The sequence below is a fragment of the Protopterus annectens genome, chromosome 4.part0 (assembly GCF_019279795.1).
Source record: "Protopterus annectens isolate FY-2018-M chromosome 4.part0, PAN1.0, whole genome shotgun sequence".
NCBI classification, from domain to species: Eukaryota; Metazoa; Chordata; order Ceratodontiformes; family Protopteridae; genus Protopterus; species Protopterus annectens.
This window is the reverse complement of record NC_056733.1, coordinates 18,986,439-19,007,390: the sequence shown is the minus strand read 5'-3', so window position 1 is coordinate 19,007,390 and position 20,952 is coordinate 18,986,439. Positions and strand designations below refer to the sequence as shown.

Sequence of the window (20,952 nt, the reverse complement as noted above, 5' to 3'; positions counted from 1 at the left end):
CATGTTATTGTGACAACACTGGAAGGGAAAACCATCTACAAAATCTTAAGAGGACGGCTAATAGTATTCTATAAGGCGGCCACCTTTAGAAGAGCAATAAGAGGAGTCCATATCCAAAAAGAACAATCATTCAAATGTGATCCAGTTTAACAACTAGATTAGGGGTGAAGCTGAAAGGTAGACAGCCTGCCTGGAATTCAGCAAATCCTTTGACTTATTCCTACATATGATGCTGATAGGAAACTGAATGGTTTTTGGAGTAGGACCATGACTGAGAAACTGGATAGCTGCACTGTTAGAAGGAAGGATAACAGATAGTTGTTGTGAGAGTGACAGTATTAGAAATTAAGAGTACCACAAGAGTCCTGGGTCCTGTATAGTTCAGTGTGTTTGTCTCAGACATATTAAAGGAAATAGAGAAGTGGGTCAACCTGTTTAAGAACTGGATCAACCTCTTTGCTAATGGCAGAAATATACGTTCAGCAGTCAAGGATGGTGGATAGAATCTAGGAAATGATTTAGAAAGGCTGATTAAGTCAACAGAAAGAGAGCAATTGATGTTCATTGCAAACAAAAGCAACTTATTACATTTTGGCAACAATAACACTTGTAAGGAATATTATCAGGGGAATGGTACTGATGGCAACAGAAGAACAAAAGAAATCATCTGAGAGGATGATCACACTTATTTTGGACCACAGGATAAAAGTGAGATAGGAATGACAGAAGCAGAATGGTGGAGCAGCCTCAGGGGGTACGAGATTTCAGAAGCAAAAGGTAATGCTTCATCTCTACATGTCTTGGTCAGACCATAGCTTCAGAGTCCATGTGCATTTCTAGAGGACATATAAGCAAAAGAACATCAAGCTGCTGGAAAGCATCAATAGAAAAGTTACCAGAAAGGTGTCTGTAATGGCAGGACTATAAGCAAAGGCTGGAACGCATGCAGGCCTTCTTATTTTGGAACAGAAGAGACTAGAGAGGCATGATATCAGTGAGCATGATCATATCAGGTTAATGTGAAGAGATTTGGTTATTTATTGACATTTCTTTTCTAAGAGGTTCTGACTGGGTAATGAATACCCATTGTTAGTTGAGGTCGAAGGAGGGAAGCTTCAAAATGTATAATTACAACAACAGTAATTAAAATGCATTATGACAGTGGTAAACGTAGGATGCAATAATGAAAAATGTACACAAGCCATACAAAATAAATATGATAGTTTATAAAAAGGAAAAAAAATAAGCTTTTGAGTTTAGACAGTTGAGGAGATCGCAGCAAGCTATGGAGAACATTGGGCAAGAGGCAACTAGGTACAGGAGAGTGGTAATGTAGTAGATCCAAATATAATTTGAGAAGAAATATGTTACTAGAATGGGAGAAAGTAAGCATCCCTGGATTATAGCACACAAATCACACATATAAGTGAAAGAGAAAGTTGTAAAAATCATGGCACATATTAGTATAAGTACTAATAGAAAGAGGTAGTTGGAATGGTTATAACATACATAAGTAAAAATACCTTTTTTTCTCACTGTTCATAGAGTATTGAGGACCTTTATAGGTTCATAGATTAGTACTAGGCTAATTGCCCTTGCAAGCCATTTTAAGCCTAGCCAATTATCCCCTTTGAGATTTAAACCCTGTACCTTGTGTTTGTAAGGCAAACACCTTAACCATTAGGCCACTTTCCCAACCCCCTGCATTTATATTTTTGTATGTCGGGTATTAGTGGGAGATAGAGAGGAAAATTAGTAAGAGTATAGAGAAAGATGGTAAATGAGATTTATATACGTGCTATAGAAAGAACTTAGTATAAAGGGGAGAGAAGATAAAAGGAAGGAAGCAAGAGAAAAAAACAGGAAAAGGAGGAGGAGTGACTGTGTGAAGAGTTAAATAAGTGAAAGCTAAATATATATCTGATTGGATATGAGATTTAGGTCCATAATTTGGTTATACAGTGCAAGTATTGACTTTGTACAATACTTTTTAGGGTTTAAGACTTCAACCACAATGACAGTACAATAGGCAATGCATAAGAAAGTGATGAAGTACTGAGGTAATAGCTGGGCAGGAAAATAGATTAAATATGTTTTTTTTCATCTGAAGAAGTTGCATACGAGTGGTCCAGGGAAGTAAATACTGTGGGAAGAAATAACCAGGGAATTGTTATGGCTAGGCTTGTATAGGCCCTAGGGCCGATAGCCTAATACCAGCCTATGAACCTAAGAACCTATGATATGGGAGAGATCATTCTAGACATGAAAGACAGACAGGGATGGCTTGAGGACAAGCAGCAGACTCTAGGCACTAACTACTCCCTGATTCTCTAAATGTATTTTTTGCAGAGAGGATTGTGAACTCACAAAATGGACTACCTGATGAGATATTAGACACAGGATACACAAAGGCATTCAAAAGGGCATGTATCGGGTAGAAAAATGGTAAGTGAGACTGTAGGGTAGAAGGGAGATAAAATGTTAAATGTACTTAAAGGCCAACAAGACAGGTTTATTACCTCTTTTGTTCAGTAAGCAAATTTAATTTGTTGTAAAAGATTGGCCCATTGTATTGTACTTTAAAGATAAATAGAACATACTTTTGCAAGGTACAATTAGTGGATATTCTAAAACAGTAAAAGTAACATCAGCAGCATATTATAGAAATGTTGCTGCACAAGTCATTTGAGAAGCTGCTACATGATCCAAAAGCCATACTTTCACTAACCAGTACAAGATGGACAGACAGTCTATGGAAAGGATAGGCTTTCACATGACTGTGCTGCAGGTGAACCCTGTACCTGTTCACATTCTCTAGGTGTAGTACTACTCCTTTGGCACCTATCGTAATGTTAAGATGTGCTGTTACTCCGACACTCCCCAAGGACAACAGTTATGGTTAAGTATAATTAGCATAATATCACAAAAAAACTCAATTCATTATCACAGAATGTCAAAAAATGACACCAAGACACTGCTGACTATTATTTAAACTTCAGCACTTTCGTTTTTAGAAGACTTCCTCAAAATACAGCAGCTCTCCTCGTCCCGTACCATTCTGCTACTCTTGACCACTTTCAGTAATATCTCTCATTACATGTTGTTTCTCTCTATACTCTGCATAAATTATCTTTATATGAAAATTCTACTTATATCATGGGCTTATCCAATTAATTAAGAATTTTGCTATTGTACATAATGCATATAATAGGTTCATAGGTTAATAGGTTGATACTAGGCTATCTGCCCTAGGGCATTTACAAGCCTAGCCAGAGTGTGTTTGGCTTTCGCCACCCTTTTAAATGAGTTTTACTGTGCCCTTTTTAGATTAGTTTACTATGCCTCTGTCTAGTAGTGACACAGAAGTAATCTCCGGGGTAAACCTACGATCTCCCATCCACTCGTCAAGATTCCTCTTGAAGAGAGTCAGTGAGGGGCTCTGCCTGACTTGGACTGGGATCCTATTCCAAAGTGCTAGGAGCCTCTGGATTATAAATCTGTCTCTCCAGCATGTCCAGTTAATTTCTGTGTTGAGGTTCAAGTCCCTCGAGCATGTAGCTCTATGGGATTTGCATTTTTTGAGGTGGAGCATGTCCATTAGTTCTGGGTTGGACATGGCTTTATACGTCAGGCACAGATCGCCTCTAAGTAGGCGGTATGCAACTGAGTAGAGCTGGAGTTTCTTTAACCGAGCAGCATAGGTCATCTGTTTGAGTCCCTTGATCCTCTTGGTGAGGTACTTTTGGGGTCTTTCCAGTTGCTGCAGGTGTCGAGTAAGGTACATCCCAAATGGGGCATTGTATTCAATTATGGGGCGGATGAGTGATGAGTAAAGGAGCACAATGACCTCCCTTGATCTAGATGTGAATCCTTTCATGATAAGGTGGGTTATATAGAAGGTCTTTCTAACCACTTTGGCAATGTGGTTGTCAAAGGAGAGATTACTATCAACTTGGGTCCCCAGGTCCCTAATTACTTCCTCCGTACTTAATGGATTACCGCCTATGTGGTAATTTATGGGCACTTTGTTTTTCCCAAAGGGGATGACTATAAACTTTTTGGCATTTAGCTTTAGGCCATGGCTTGGCACCAGTTATCCGTCTCTGTGAGACCCTTTTGGAGGATGCTTCTGTCAGCTGGGGAGTTGATTATGGCACCTAGTTTGCAGTCATCTGCGAACTTGGTCAGCCATAGTCCTCCCGTGTTGGCCTGTACCTTAGAAAAATATATACCTAACAAGAGAGGTCCCAGGACTGAGCCTTGTGGGACGCTACTTGTAACTGGTTTAGAGTCTGACATGGCTCCCGCAATTCTGACCATGTGGGTTCTATCCTTGAGCCAGTTTGCAACCCATCTTATGACATAGGGGGTGATATTTAAGCTGGAGAGCTTTTTTATGATGCTAGAGTGGGGTATGGTGTCAAAGGCTTTTGCGAGGTCCAGGTAGGCTGTGTGGGCTACCTTCCCCTCATCTATGGCCTTGGTGACCGTTTCAAAGAAATCTACCAGGTTCAAGAGGCAGAATCTGCCCTTGACAAAGCTGAATTGGGTAGGATCCAGCATCCGTAGGTCCCCAATGTTTATGAGTTCCATGATGATCCACTCCATAGCTTTGCAGATCAGGCTAGTCAGGCTTATGGGGCGATAGTTTCCAGGGTCCGTTGAGGCACCACCTTTGTGGTGTGGGACCACTGTTGCTGTACACCATTCCTTTGGTACATATCCTGTAGTAAGGCTGAGATTGAACAGTAACTTTATATGACGTTCTAGCTCTTCTTGGAGCTCATGTAGGACACAGCCCAGGACACCGTCCGGTCCCATTGATGCTGTGTTTTTTTGCTTTGGAGAGGGCAGCTCTCACCTGAGCATCTGAGATGTCAGGGAAAAAACTCTCTGCTGAGATAGATATTTGCGCTTTTGGGGGGGAAGGGGGGGAGTTTGTACTGAACCTGTCTGCCAGGATGTTGGCAATGTCACAAAAGTGCAATTTTTAAAAATGTTTAAAAGTGCAGGTATGAAATTGTAAAAAACAAGCTTAAAACAGGCAAAAGAGCATATTTAACTTGCTTTTCAGCATAATAATAGCAGTAAAATATACTTAAATCAAGTAGCAGTCATTCTTTTTCGTCTCTCTGCTGCTAGCACCACTCTGCAGGACCACGAGGAGCTATTGCTGAGTTGGAATAAGCGAAAAAACGCGCCAAAGCGGGTTTTTATACAGTGGACTTGAAAGAGCTAGGAATTAGCCCAAAATGGCCAATAAACTACAAGATTCTGTGCTGAGATCACTCCTCCAGGGACAGATAGGCTGCTCAAAGCTCCCCACTCCCACTGGTAAACAAAGAAGCTTCCTTCTATCCAAGTAAGGAAATGGGCAACACAGGAGCTATTCTAAAGTCCGGAATACAGCAATGCCTGTATTAGGGACTATTCTAGGTCACGAAAGGCGGGAAACAAGGATTTTTTTTGTTTTTTTCTTTTTTTTTAACAATACAAACAGCAGAAAATGCACAGCAATTACTTAACACAGGCTAGCGCACTTGAGTGAGCAGCCTCAACAGATACATTCAACAAAAAGACAAACTTTAAAAGTGCAGGTTTGAAATTGCAAAAAACAAGCTTAAAACAGGCAAAATAGCAGATTTAACTCCCTTTTCGGCGAGAATATAGACAGTCGCAAAGGTAATAGCATTAAAATATACTTATATCAAGTAGCAATCACTCTTTTTCGTCTCTCTGCTGCTAGCACCCCTCTGCAGGACCACGAGGAGCTATTGCTGAGTTGGAACAAGCAAAAAATCGTGCCAAAGTGGGTTTTTATACAGGGAACTTGAAAAAGCTAGAAATTAGCCCAAAACGGCCAAAAAACTACAAGATTCTGTGCTGAGATCACTCCTCCAGGGACAGATAGGCTGCTCAAACTCCCCACTCCCACTGGTGAAAAAAGAAGCTTCCTTCTATCCAAGTAAGGAAATAGGCAATACAGGAGCTATTCTAAAGTCCGGAATACAGCAATGCCTGTATTAGGGACTATTCTAGGTCAGGAAAGGCGGGAAACAAGGATTTTTTTGTTTTTTTCTTTTTTTTTTTTTTACAATACAAACAGCAGAAAATGCACAGTAATTACTTAACACAGGCTAGTGCACTTGAGTGAGCAGCCTCAACAGATAAATTCAACAAAAAGACAAACTTTAAAAGTGCAGGTGTGAAATTGCAAAAAACAAGCTTAAAACAGGCAAAAGAGCAGATTTAACTCACTTTTTGGTGAGAATAGACAGAATTAGATAGAATTAGGCCACCCTCACAACCCTATAATAAAATGCTTATGCTGATTTCATAATGATGTAGCTACATACCTGTGCTTAATTTTATTTGTTCATCTCCCACTAAATTGTAGTTTTATCTTTCAACATACATAACCATGACAAGAAAATCTATTGTAGGTATAACCCAAATTTAGTGCATGAAGCACCAGTATTATACTCGAATATCAGTTAGATGACATCTTGGTTCAGCACTATTATAGTGCGAGGCACAACCTTAACAATGCTTAGAATGGTGCATAAGAATTATTAAGCACCCACTCAGCTATCAGTATCTCATCTGGTACTACAGTAGTGCTGAACCACAGTGTTATTTAACTCATATTTAAGAATAATTAACACTAGAAAAACAAGAAATGGGTTAATTTCAGCTCCATTTCTCTCTGCTGTATAGATTACACTCAGCAAAATGTATTTATTTGGGAACTAGCTGTTTTTCTTACACAGGGTATATGTAGGTTCCCAACTCCATTACTTTTTTTTTTTTAATTTTCTGTGGCTACTAGTACATGGAGTAGACAAATTACCATGCGCTAGGAAGAATTATGATCAGATCTTTGATCATAACTTAAAATTATATGTTCTTGACATGGATGACAAGATTTGCTTTCAATGTGAATGTTTGTCTCCATGTCAAGAACACATAATAAGCAAGTTAATATCTGCGACCCAATCATAATCATCTGTGTTATAAGGAGGATGCTTGTGTCAGCTGGGGAGTTGATTATGGTACCTAGTTTGCAGTCATCTGCGAACTTGGTCAGCCATAGTCCTCCCATGTTGGCCTGTACCTCAGAAAAATATATACCGAACAAGAGAGGTCCCAGGACTGAGCCTTGTGGGACGCCACTTGTAACTGGTTTAGAGTCTGACATGGCTCCCGCAATTCTGACCATGTGGGCTCTATTCTTGAGCCAGTTTGCAACCCATCTTATGACATAGGGGTTAATATTTAAGCTGGAGAGCTTTTTTATGATGCCAGAGTGGGGTATTGTGTCGAAGGCTTTTGCGAGGTCCAGGTAGGCTGTGTGGGCTACCTTCCCTTCATCTATGGCCTTGGTGACTGTTTCAAAGAAATCTACCAGGTTGAAGAGGCAGAATCTGCCCTTGACAAAGCTGAATTGGGTAGGATCCAGCATCTGTAGGTCCCCTATGTCTTTGTTTATGAGTTCCATGATGATCCATTCCATAGCTTTGCAGATCAGGCTAGTCAGGCTTATGGTGCGATAGTTTCCAGGGTCCATTGAGGCACCACCTTTGTGGAGTGGGACCACTGTTGCTGTACGCCATTCCTTTGGTACATATCCTGTAGTAAGGCTGAGATTGAACAGTAACTTTATATGAGGTTCTAGCTCTTCTTGGAACTCATGTAGGACACAGCCCAGGACACCGTCCGGTCCCATTGATGCTGTGTTTTTTGCTTTGGAGAGGGCAGCTCTCAACTGAGCATCTGAGATGTCAGGGAGACAACTCTCTGCTGGGATAGATATTTGCTCTTTTGGGGGGGAAGGGGGGCAGTTTGCACTGAACCTGTCTGCCAGGATGTTGGCAATGTCTGTGGGTTCAGTGTATTTTTTGTCATTTTGGACTAACTCCAAACATATCTGGGAGTTGCCACCCAGGTTCCTAACATAACTAAAGAAGGCCTTGTGATTATCTTTAGTGTCCTGTGCAATTTTTCTCTCGAAGCTGGCCTTAGATGATTTAAGAGGGACCATAGTTTTTTTGCTAGTACTGATCAGAGATGCCTTCCCTTTTAGGGATTTTGTTCTATCATGTAGTAGCTTTCTCCTTTTGTTGTATAGCTTATTTATGGCTGGGGTCCACCGGACAGGATGCAAGCCTTTGGAGGATTGGGTCTTGGTTTTATTTGGGATTGCATGATCCATGCATTCCTGTAGGTGTCCATAGAATGCGTTTATAAAGGATTCTGCAGTTTGGGCTGTAGTTTCCACTGACCCGGGGGCTTTGAAGGATTTCACCTCGGTTTTGAGAAGTGTGAAATTTGCTTTTGAGAAGTTTTTCACTGTGGTTGTCTGGGCTGGTGGTGGGGTAGGGATGTGGATGTCCAAAGAGATTAATTTATGGTCCAATCTTACCAATGAGGGGTATACCTCTGGTGTGGAGCATAGAGTCCCCATGTTTGTGATGATCAGGTCCAGTATGTTTTCCCCTCTTGTGGGAGTGGTAACTAGTTGTTCCATAGCATTTGAGTTTATAAATTCTAGGAACCTTTGGGCTAGGGTGTTGAGGCTTGAGTAATGCTCCCAGTCTATGTTTGGGTAGTTGAAGTTGCCCAATATAATGGTGTTTGGAGAGACCTTCATATTCTCCAGTGTTCTCAGGAAAGCCGAGTGAGGTACCTGAGTTTGGGAGGGTGGTCTGTAGCAGGCTACAAACTGAAAGGCAGTTTTGCCCACTGTTAGTTGCACATGGATGGTCTCCGATGCTTCATGCAGTGCCACTAACCTGGAGGTGTGGGTATCTTTGATGAATATGGATACTCCCCCTCCCTTTGTGGTTCGGTCTGAGTTTTGGGGCCGAAAAGCATGGTGTGAGGTATAACCTGGTAGTGCTGGGGTGCTCTCGGGAGCCTTGAACCAGGTCTCTGTTATTGCACAGACATCGATATTCTCCATACTGAGGAGGGCTTCGAGTGCTTGCATTTTGAGGTTTAGACTTCTGGCATTGAGTAGCATTACCCTTAGTTTTTTTTTCCTTGTGTTGTCTATGGAGGTGGGTTTGTCTTTTGAGTCTTGCCTAAAGAAGGCACTATGGGGGTGGCAAGAGCCTTTGCCAGTATCCGAAAGTCCAGGGGTGACAGGTGCAAGCCGTCCCTAGCGAAGCAATGTGGCTTGTCGAGCATGGCATCCCAGGCTGACAGACACTGGATCCCCTTTGAATGACACCAAAACTTTAGCCAATTGTTAAAATTGATAATTTTGTCTTTATACAGTGGCATCATTCTTGGTGAGGGTAAGATGCTACTCAGGGTCAGGGTCATACCTGCCTGGGCTACATGATCAGAGAGCTCCTCTATGTCTCTTTTCATGTAGTCCAGGGAGGTATGTCTCAGGTCATTCACACCAGCATGGACAATGACTGAGTCATATTTGTACCTGCTTTGGAGTGACCTGAGTTCTTGTGTTATGTGGCGGATCCTGGCGCCCAACAGGCAGCTCACTGTGACCTTCTCCTTGTTCAGCCTGGTGAGTGGGACGTCAGTGTGTCTGACAATAGAGTCACCTATTACAAGTGTATCAGGTGTGTTGTTTAGTCTTAAGGGCTGTGACTGTTTGGCACACTGACTTTGTGAAGTATGTGTTACACATGTTTTGTTTTGGGGTAGCAGTTGCTTGGATGTCTGCTTTGGAGGTCTCTGTTGCTTAGGCAGATTTATATTTAGAGCCTCCGAGTATGTTTTTGTGTGTTTATGTGTTTGGTTTGCTGTTGTGGTAGGTCTATGTGTGACTGGATTTGTGGTGTATGTGGTTACCTTCTCCTCCTGACTGACTGCGCCAATACTGAGTTGAGAGAGCTTAGCCTCCAGTTTGGCTATATGGTTGCATCTCTCGGATATTGTTGTACTTGTTGGGAGGAGGAGAGGGTTGTCTTTGTACATGAGGCAATTGTAACCTTGCCTCAAGATTCCCAAATTCACCAGCTGGACTGCAGAGGAAACCAGCAACTGACCTTTGGACATGCCTGAATAGTATAAGTAAATCCTTTATAACTTGATCAAAAAGGACAAATAGGGGCCAAGTACTCCAAGGGGTATATGAGGATGTAGTGCTATTAGTTTATTAGTGATAACTTATATAATTGCTTATATGAGCAAGTGCAGGGCTTTAGATTGAAAATAGGGTCCTTACTTTGAGAGATAGAGCAGATCTAAGGGAAAAATTGAAGAGTAGACTTTGTGGAGCCGAGAATAGTTTAAGCCCGATTAAGCGGCGCTGCCTGATGCTGCGCTATGCGCAAAATCACACAAAACCACGCCAAAGCAGGTTTTTCTACAGGGGACCTAAAAGAGCAAGAAATTAGCCCAAAACGGCTAATAAACTACAAGATTTTGTGCTGAGATCATTCCTCCAGGGACAGATAGGCTGCTCAAAGCTCCCTACTCCCACTGGTGAACAAAGAAGCTTCCTTCTATCCAAGTAAGGAAATGGGCAACACAGGAGCTATTCTAAAGTCTGGAATACAGCAATGTCTGTATTAGGGACTATTCTAGGTCAGGAAAGGTGGGAAACAAGGATTTTTTTGTTTTTTTCTTTTTTTTTACAATACAAACAGCAGAAAATGCACAGTAATTACTTAACACAGGCTAGTGCACTTGAGTGAGCAGCCTCAACAGATAAATTCAACAAAAAGACAAACTTTAAAAGTGCAGGTATGAAATTGCAAAAAACAAGCTTAAAACAGGCAAAAGAGCAGATTTAACTTGCTTTTCAGCGAGAATAGACAGTTGCAAAGGTAATAGCAGTAAAATATACTTAAATCAAGTAGCAGTCACTCTTTTTCGTCTCTCTGCTGCTAGAACCACTCTGCCGGACCACGAGGAGCTATTGCTGAGTTGGAACAAGTGAAAAACTGCACCAAAGTGGGTTTTTAAACAGGGGACTTGAAAGAGCTAGGAATTAGCCCAAAACGGCCAATAAACTACAAGATTCTGTGCTGAGATCACTCCTCCAGGGACAGATAGGCTGCTCAAAGCTCCCCACTCCCAATGGTGAACAAAGAAGCTTCCTTCTATCCAAGTAAGGAAATGAGCAACACAAGAGCTATTCTAAAGTCCGGAATACAGCAATGCCTGTATTAGGGACTATTTTAGGTCACAAAAGGTGGGAAACAAGGATTTTTTTTTGGTTTTTCTTTCTTTTTACAATAGAAACAGCAGAAAATGCACAGTAATTACTTAACACAGGCTAGCACACTTGAGTGAGCAGCCTCAACAGATAAATTCAACAAAAAGACAGACTTTAAAAGTGCAGGTATGAATTTGCAAAAACAAGCTTAAAACAGGCAAAATAGCAGATTTAACTCGCTTTTTGGCGAGAATATAGACAGTCACAAAGGTAATAGCAGTAAAATATACATATATCAAGTAGCAATCACTCTTTTTCGTCTCTCTGCTGCTAGCACCCCTCTGCAAGACCACGAGGAGCTATTGCTGAGTTGGAACAAGCGAAAAATCGCGCCAAAGTGGGTTTTTATACAGGGGACTTGAAAAAGCTAGAAATTAGCCCAAAACAGCCAATAAGCTACAAGATTCTGTGCTGAGATCACTCCTCCAGGGACAGATAGGCTGCTCAAAACTCCCCACTCCCACTGGTGAACAAAGAAGCTTCCTTCTATCCAAGTAAGGAAATGGGCAACACAGGAGCTATTCTAAAGTCTGGAATACAGCAATGTCTGTATTAGGGACTATTCTAGGTCAGGAAAGGTGGGAAACAAGGATTTTTTTTTGTTTTTTCTTTTTTTTTTACAATACAAACAGCAGAAAATGCACAGTAATTACTTAACACAGTCTAGCGCACTTGAGTGAGCAGCCTCAACAGATAAATTCAACAAAAAGACAAACTTTAAAAGTGCAGGTATGAAATTGCAAAAAACAAGCTTAAAACAGGCAAAATAGCAGATTTAACTCACTTTTCGGTGAGAATAGACAGTCGCAAAGGTAATAGCAGTAAAATATACTTAAATCAAGTAGCACTCACTCTTTTTCATCTCTCTGCTGCTAGCACCACGAGGAGCTATTGCTGAGTTGGAACCCATAGGTTAGTATTAGGCTAACTGCCCTTGCAAGCCTAGACAAATATCCCTTGTGAGACTCAAACCCTGCACCCTGTGTTTGTAAGGCAAACACCTTAACCATTAGGCCAACCTCCCAAACCTTTAATAAAATGCTTATGCTGATTTCATAATGATGTAGCTACATACCTGTGCTTAATTTTATTTGTTCATCTCCCACTAAATTGTAGTTTTATCTTTCAACATACATAACCATGACAAGAAAATCTATTGTAGGTATAACCCAAATTTAGTGCATGAAGCACCAGCATTATGCTCGAATATCAGTTAAATGACATCTTGGTTCAGCACTATTATAGTGCAAAGCACAACCTTAACAATGCTTAGAATGGTGCATAAGAATTATTAAGCACCCACTCATCTAACAGTATCTCATCTGGTACTACAGTAGTGCTGAACCACAGTGTTATTTAACTCATATTTAAGAATAATTAACACAAGAAAAACAAGAAATGGGTTAATTTCAGCTCCATCTTTCTCTGCTGCATAGATTACACTCAGCAAAATGTATTTACTTGGGAACTAGCTGTTTCTCTTACACAGGGTATATGTAGGTTCCCAACTCCATTACTTTTTTTTTTTTAATTTTCTGTGGCTACTAGTACATGGAGTAGACAAATTACCATGCGCTAGGAAGAATTATGATCAGATCTTTGATCATAACTTAAAATTATATGTTCTTGACATGGATGACAAGATTTGCTTTCAATGTGAATTTGTTTGTCTCCACGTCAAGAACACATAATAAGCAAGTTAAGATCTGCGACCCAATTATAATCATCTGTGTTATAATTTATTGTTGAAGAGACCTGTCTTCAAAGATCTATTGTTATGGTACGTCTGTTTACATGAAACTGTACCTGCTATGATTTGCAGCAATACCCTTAATCTGTCCTTATAATGAATACATTGTAAGAGTGCACTCTGTGTGAAGCATAAAGCAACAATGTATTGCATGTTTTTTTCTTGTTTTGCAGAGCTTTTTTCAAAACCATCCTTCAAAATCTGCCCGTCCTCAGCATACAGAAATAGAACCATAAGTTGCACTGCGACTTTTTCAAAAAAAGCTCAAAACGCAACAGCTGACATCATGCTTCTTAAAGATGATAATGTACAAATACATAGGAGACTTAGAATTACAGAAATGAGTGAGACTTTACAATACAAGACTCAGGAATCAGCTGGTGGAACATACTTGTGCAAGGTCACACTGAAGAATATTACAAAATTAAGTGAAAATTGCTCTCTTTCTGGTAAGTTTTTTGAACACAATATAAATTAATTTCATATTGCAGTAACTGATATGATAGTTGGATGAATTAAATTATAACTCACAGCTTGCAGACAGACTGAGATATTTTATTATGCTATTTCTATGCCTTATGTGTACTGCTACAACGTTTCATATAACATTTTACATAATATATACCACGTTTTACACAAGAATAGCCTTAGGTGAAATGGAGTCGTAGGTGAAGAACTCCACAGTGCCACCTTCACCTGTGTCCCCACCACACTTAAGCTGCTGGACCATCTGCATTTCTAGATCACTTCCTTGTTGACTTTCCTGGTGGCACTGACTTATTTCCAAGACCCACAGGGTCCATATTCCCTAGTGCTGACTACGCAACAATGACAATTTAACTGTTTTATAGAAATGATTGTAGCTATAGTACCAAATACATACATACATTTACATTTTAACTCAGACAAAAGTATGTATATTCAGAACAGAAGTCTTGTTATGTGGGTAAGTTCCATGAAGATGAAGACATTTTGGCTAATTACTGAATTAATCATGTTATGTGAGGCACTCTGTATCCATGGGTAATGATCACAATATAAGGAGCAGTCATTTGTTTTCTTTAGGGGCAGCATGTGGCTCCTCCCAACACTGAGGTGAAAACACTACAAACAACCAACAGCTAATGTGTAGCCTTGTACTGTGGCCATCCCAACAATTCAGCCATATACATATTCCTCAGGCGACAAATACAAAAGTAATCACCTCACAAAATACAAACCTGGATGGTGTGTTTTGCCCTCAGATCTACTCATGCTCTTTCTCTCTGTCTCTCTAATTCTTATTCATAGTCTGGCGAGATCAAGCCCTAAGTGGGGTTGAGTTAGCAGACCTTATCTTAAATTAGCAAGTGGGGGGGGTGTTAGGACATCGCTGACTTGCCTCTCTTAGGGAGTAGCAATAGTAGCACACAGTCAAAGACACAGTGGGTCATGTGATTTCTTTGTTATAGAAAAGCAAAACAACTGCTCATTCTGTGGGAAATAGGACAGGGCTGCTTGAAGAGAATGACCCTTATTGAAGTGAGGGGATATCCTATACCTGTTGCACACCCCCTTCTTGGTGCTTTGACAGGTGTATTTGGGAGCGATAAAATAAAGAAAACTCAAATAACCCAGTGGCTGGTTAAATAGTGGCCTATTTCCGCTGGCTCACACCCCAGTAATGAAAAAAACGGGCTGATTGGCCAAGAGGGGGTTGAAGACTTACAGACAATGGAGGTAAAGAGATGACAAAAATTGTGTTTTTCATAAAATTGGCACTGTTTATAGGCACAACAAGTTTAACAGAAGGATTCCTTACCAGTCTTATAAGGAAATGTGTGAGTCTTTGTGTATATGTGGGTGACAAGCAATAACTTCTCTTTTTTGGTGAGATACAATTATTTACTTGATAAAAATAAATGCACCTGTCTTCAGTAGTGCTGCTTTCTGTTATTTACTGTTAAAGAAAAACGTACCTTGTGAATTTGTAGTGAGCATTAGCAGTATTTCAGCATTTATGGTTATGTTAGTGCCTCTGAAATAACCTACTGAATGAAAAAGCACCTGTGTCACTCAGCTGTGACTCTGTTTCAAACCGTAAAGGTTGAAAATTGATCCACATCTCTTGACAATACCTATGCAGCCATAGTTCCACCAATGTGTACTTCCGCTGGAAAATAGTGGTTTCATTGCTCTGAGTTTAGGTCTCAAAATATTTTGGGAACATTATCTGTTTTTACACAAGTGCTGATTCAGTATGCCACAAATCCTGTTAAGCATGTGTGAATCATGTTCTAAATCAGAGTTTTTCTTTGCTGGATTACTAGTGGAAACCATTGTTCAAAGAACAGTGTGATACTTTTAAACACATGTAAAGGCACAATTCTCATATTTCAACTTTCCTGATTTTGCCTGAGAATTTTGTTCTGTCCCTTATACAAATTATGGTGTATTGGTGGTCATTAAAGGTTACAGGCATTGCAGTGTCAGACTTCTTATTCTTGAGAACATTTGTAGTACAACATAAATTAGCAGTACTACTGTATTACTGTCATTGCAGTTAGCAAGACATGTCTACTGTTACTGCAATCAGCAATAAAACAGTAAAACTGTCATGGAGATTGATTTGTGCTTCTGTTATAGAGCATACAGTAAATTAAGGATTAGAGAGCATTACATAATGCTAAGTATGTAGCCGGTCTTTCACTTGTACACAAGACAGCACGTGAAATCAGTATCAAAGCTTATGAAGCAAGTGATTCTTTTTTTGTCTGTTGATCATTGATGTAAAGTACTGTGTCAGTAAGCATGACAACATGTATTGCACTGTGGCATTACTAATTATTAGTTGTACAAACTGCTCAATTAACAATATAATTGAAATCTGTATAACATACTGCACTCAGATGTAAAACAAGAAAAGTGGCGTGTTCATTGATGCAGACACTAGTTAACTTCTACAAAATGAAAACAGAAGGAAAAGCCTCTTTGCTTGTAGCAATCCACTGTTGTATTCCTGTAGGTATTTTGCAGTCAGACAGCTAACCAGAGTAGAATGCACACATTCTCAAAATCAAGCAATGAAAACATGACTCAATCCTTCTTTGAACTTTAAGTTTTGTCCAGTTTATTCAAAGTAATGAGGACTTTTGTCTGTCAGACTTCATCAGATAAAATGTTTCTTCGTGGAAAAAAAAAATACAATTCCAGTTGTTTAAATTATCCTAAATGAGGGTAAGATTATGGTTCCTGATTGGCTTATAGTTGGGCCTGCTGGTTGAAGGGGAGGTCAAGTCCTTAATTATAGTAAGAGTCATGGATTTGCTAACATTTGGACCAGCTATATGGAGGGGGAGGTAATGTTCCAAATTAGAATAAGAGGCTTTTCCTTTTGTTTTTATGTTTTGGTCCCAGGGAGCCAGCCACTCCACCGGGTTTGGATAGTCTATAAGATGACCTAGTCCACAATAGGTAGCCTACATTTTGTAACTTCTGCAGGTAAAAAGAAATATTATTCAACTTATGTCTGTATTATCATTTATGGACTACTGTAGATCGGTTGGACAGGAAAACAAGAAGGATGCTTCATGCTTATCAAATGATTTCTGAAAATCAGTGTATACCAAGACTATATATATTCCCTTTGAGGGCCTCCTCGAAATTGATTACATCTTTAGATCTGCAATCATAGGACTGCATAAAAATCTGTTGACCTGACAAGACCCAAACATAGCGAAACTTTTAAAACATGAGAAGAATTAGTCTAAGAAGATTTCCCTGCTTAGTTTAGCAGAAGCATATTGGTTTCAAGCAGGAATGAAAATCCAACCAGAAGTAGATAAAAATCAGGCAGCAAATGAATGTGTCAAAAACAAATGAAAGAATACAAGGTGAAGGATCAGATGAGAAGGCAAGAAGTGTGGAAAATGTATAAATGTAGTTGCAAGTACAGAAAACTCTTGGAAAAACCTCATGTTGATCAGGATCCAATGCAGGAATGGTTAAGGAGTGGTGAATTTAAACCAAAAGATGAATGGTTAATAATGGTGGCCTAAGGTAGTGGACTACGTACACACTGTTTTACAAAGTCCACTGAACAAGTGGGAGAAACAGACAAATGTAGGTTTTGTAAAACAAAATTGGAAACAGCCACACATCTTGCTGCTAGTTCTGATATTATACTAATGGCAGAAGGACTGTATACTGAAAGGCATAATAATGTGTCAAGACCTTTGCACTGGGGATTGTGCAAAGATTATAACACTGAAGTAGCTGAAAACAAATGAAAGCATGAGCCACAAAGCATTATAGAAAATGATAAAATTTATACCACATCTGATTACTCATTACCAACAGTTCAAAAAATAGATGTGAGAAAACCAGATATAGTACATAGTCCATGAAAAGAAGACAAAAGTAGCATAGATCATTGAAATTTCTACTCCCAGAGACTACATTGCCTTACCTAGAGAGAGACACAAATCATAAAATACTAGTATTTCCAGGGAGAAACAAGGGCAATGTGGAAGAAGGATACCCAGACAGTTCTAATAGTTGTAAGTACAACGGGATCTTATAAAAAAGAATTTACAATCATACTTAGATATGTTACCGATACATGTAATTGAATTGCAGAAGGAATCATTACTGGGCACATTGTGGGAGCTGCGCAGAGCACATCTGGCTAATATCAAAGACTGAAACAATACTAATTTCATGAACTTTAATCATACTTTGACTTAGGAATGGGGTTAGTTTCTGTCATGCTACTAGAAACCAAAAGACTTGGAGAAATTAAACCTAGATAAAAGCGCATAATATTCAGAGAACAATGTTTTAGATATTATGGGACATATGGAAATCACTTTTTAATTGAAATATTTGCCTCACCTTACTTTATTTATTAGCCAGGGAAACCCATTATTCATAAGTCTCTTTTCAATAGTAATGTCTCATTAAGTTTAATGCTTAAAATTGCACAGTAAGTACATGAAGGCTGAGGGAATTAAATCCTGAATGACAACATGAAGCTCACGGGCAGCTTGCAGCCTTAGTTTTATAATAATATATGATAATGTATAAAGTGTTACTTAAAAGTGATTATTTCTAATATTAATTAAAATGGATGTGGAGTTGGTGTAGGGAATGGTGTTACAAGAAAATTACACTGCATTATGATAACGGGTGTATATCACTTTGTTGAACTCTTAAAAGTTTGAACGTCATATGGTTGACACCATATGATCAAACTTTTAAAAGTTTGAACGTTTCAATGGAGATCTCCTTACAGTGCGGAATGGTAAGATTTCCCTTTTCTACAATGTAGTGCAATCTTGGAGTTGGTATATTTAAAGAGTGAGGGGTGTGGGGGGGTGAAGGGGGTCTTGCCCCCCTTCTTAAACTGTTCAGGTAGATTTGTTCTTTGGTTTATTTATTTTTTATTATACTTTTAAAAGTTCGATCATATGGTGTCGACCATATGACGTTCAAACTTTTAAAAGTTCAATTATGTAATATAGACACTATGATAGTTGCATCTTAATTGCATTATGTGTCACTTTGCTTTTCTGCTATTAATCTGTATGTCCATTTTTCATGTAATAAAGTAATTATTAGTAATATTAATTCACTACGGGCATGAAAAAACAGTATAACAGTGAAATTTTTTTCTGTGTGCCTCATTACAAGTTAATTAATCTTTGGTAATATTAATTGAACATGTACATAATAAACATTTTAATAAAGTATGTCTTATAGACAATTATATAACAGCAATTTAACAGAATTGCTAATAGTTCAGTCTTAGTAGCTCAACAGGTAGCACATAGGCTTTTTGGTGCTGGAAGATCAAAAGGCTATGGAATCTATTCCCACACCACCTAGTTGGATTAATTTTCCAAAATGTACACTGCAGTGGAACATAAGGGGAATGCTGCATTCCTGAGTGTGGCACCTTCAAATAAGACATTAATCTGAGTCCTCTTCTGCCTAAGTGGGTGGGTTTGGCATAATGCTCATGATGTTCACTTCATAAACAAAAAATACAGGGCTTCATTCTGACATCAGGTTATTGGCTGGAATTGAAATGGTCCTTCAAAGTAGTTAACCTTCTATTTATCTGTGAACATAGTAAGGCCTTAATAAGTTTAATGTTATTCCTGTTAAAAATAAAATCAGAAAATGGAAATCAAAATCTAAACCAAATGTAATTTAAATGCTGAATATTGTGAAGGAGATAAAGAACTAGAGCCTAGAGGTGGTATCTTTTGTAAAAGGAAGGAGCAAGTTACATAGAAATAAGTGGAATTTGTGTGAACAATACATTTATTTGCTTAATTTTATTTATTTATTGACATTTGATTACCGAGAAAGTCCGACTGTGTAGGTGCCCATTTTTAGCAGAGGCCCAGGGAGTAAAGCTCCAAAGTATTACAAAAATGCTTGGAAATGAATAATTTTGCAATCTTCAAAAATAATACAAAAACATATACAGTTTAAATAATCATACCAAATTAGGCATAATGTGAAAACATGGGTTAAGAATAGATACAAGCTATATAACAATGATTTAATATTTAGGAAAACTTTAGACAGTTTATGGCAAAATTAAATGTAAGTTAATATAATACAGAGAAAAACTGTAATAAGAAGTGAGAGTAAAAACTGAGTTATGGCATATTTAGAAAGAGAGTCGGGGAGACAAATTGATTGAAGTAAAGAAGCGACTGAAGAAAGGAGAGTCAGGTGTAAGGTACAAATAGATACTTGTTCATATTTAGAAATATAGTTTATCCTGAGTTAGGGTAAGATCAAAGCCAGACTTTAGCTATGAAGTCTTTAAGAAGTGACTGGAGGGAGCATATTGACCTGACGGATACAGGTAAGGAGTTATAGGCCAATATAAGTTTGTGACATGTCATCAAGCTGTGCCCAAAACCCTCCTGAACATGGGCAGTCATCACTAAATGCAATCTTGGGTACTGACTAGCACCCCTACAGTATTACATTGGGTTGAAACAGCTAGGCTTAAAATGACCTTCGGGTCGATAGCCTAATAATCTCCTATGATCCTATGATTTTATAGTATAAGTGCAGACCATGCCCAGCAAATCTGATAGGTTTGTGGCCAGAGTGGAATTTTTGATCATTGGGTCAATGGGACCAACTGGGAATATTGTTGTTCAGAATGGTATTTAGTGCTGGACAAGCAGATGGATGCTGGATCCTTTTATAGGTGGTAAGAAGCTGTGTATATGTTAGTTGATGAGGTAGTTCTAACCAATTTAGGATTTTTAGTACTATACATACAGTGGTGGGTTCTGAAAGGTATATTTGCTGCAAATGTATCCACTTTATTATAGCATTGTTCAGGTTTTGATTTTTGTACTGCCTAGAAGTTACTAAGGATGGGAGTGCCATAAAGAAGTGTGGGGAGGAGGGAAGTAGTTGCCAGTGTAACTTTAGTTGCATTGGTAAGAAAGTTTTTGGCTCTATAAAGCATCCCTAGTTTTTGATGAGTTTTCTTATGCAATTTTGTATATGCAGGTCAAATTTATCATCCCTAATAATTTACTATGAGAAGTGGTTGCAATGGATGTATTACTAAGAGAGAGACGATTTAAAAATTTTTTTTTTTTTTTTGAGTGTGGGGGCCGAGTGTGAGTCGTGGGTTACAAAGCCATGTTTCACTGTCTGTTAAAGCTTTCAGAGCATTTTTTGGAGATGTGCCAGGTCAGTCAGTTGTGCATGAGTTGGGATTCATCTGCAGGGGGGCCTGCTGTGTGAGGCTCTACTTTATTTAACCGAAAGCTGATTCCAGCAAATGGGAATCCATCGACACAAATGCATCGAACCGCGAAATAAGCGAACTCACAAAATCGCGAAATTACCGTGACATTCGAAATGTGGAAGTGTTTTGGTTGACCCGTCTATACTACAGATCTGTAAGGTAAGTGTGCGATAGTTACGGACATTAGGGTGCGGGTTAAGGTAAGTGCATAGATAGGTAATGTAATATGGGTAATGTATT

General features: G+C 39.1%; 1 protein-coding gene across 3 annotated transcripts in view; it reads left to right on the top strand.

The window, feature by feature from the left end:
* The window catches only part of LOC122799168 (platelet endothelial cell adhesion molecule-like), an 879,258-nt gene that overhangs the window by 405,382 nt on the left and 452,924 nt on the right, over window positions 1–20,952 (top strand). For all 3 annotated transcript variants that reach the window (XM_044068057.1, XM_044068059.1, XM_044068058.1), the window contains one exon: window positions 13,115–13,390. In XM_044068057.1, coding sequence (XP_043923992.1) covers window positions 13,115–13,390 — 276 coding nt within the window. The remainder of the gene's footprint in view (window positions 1–13,114; window positions 13,391–20,952) is intronic.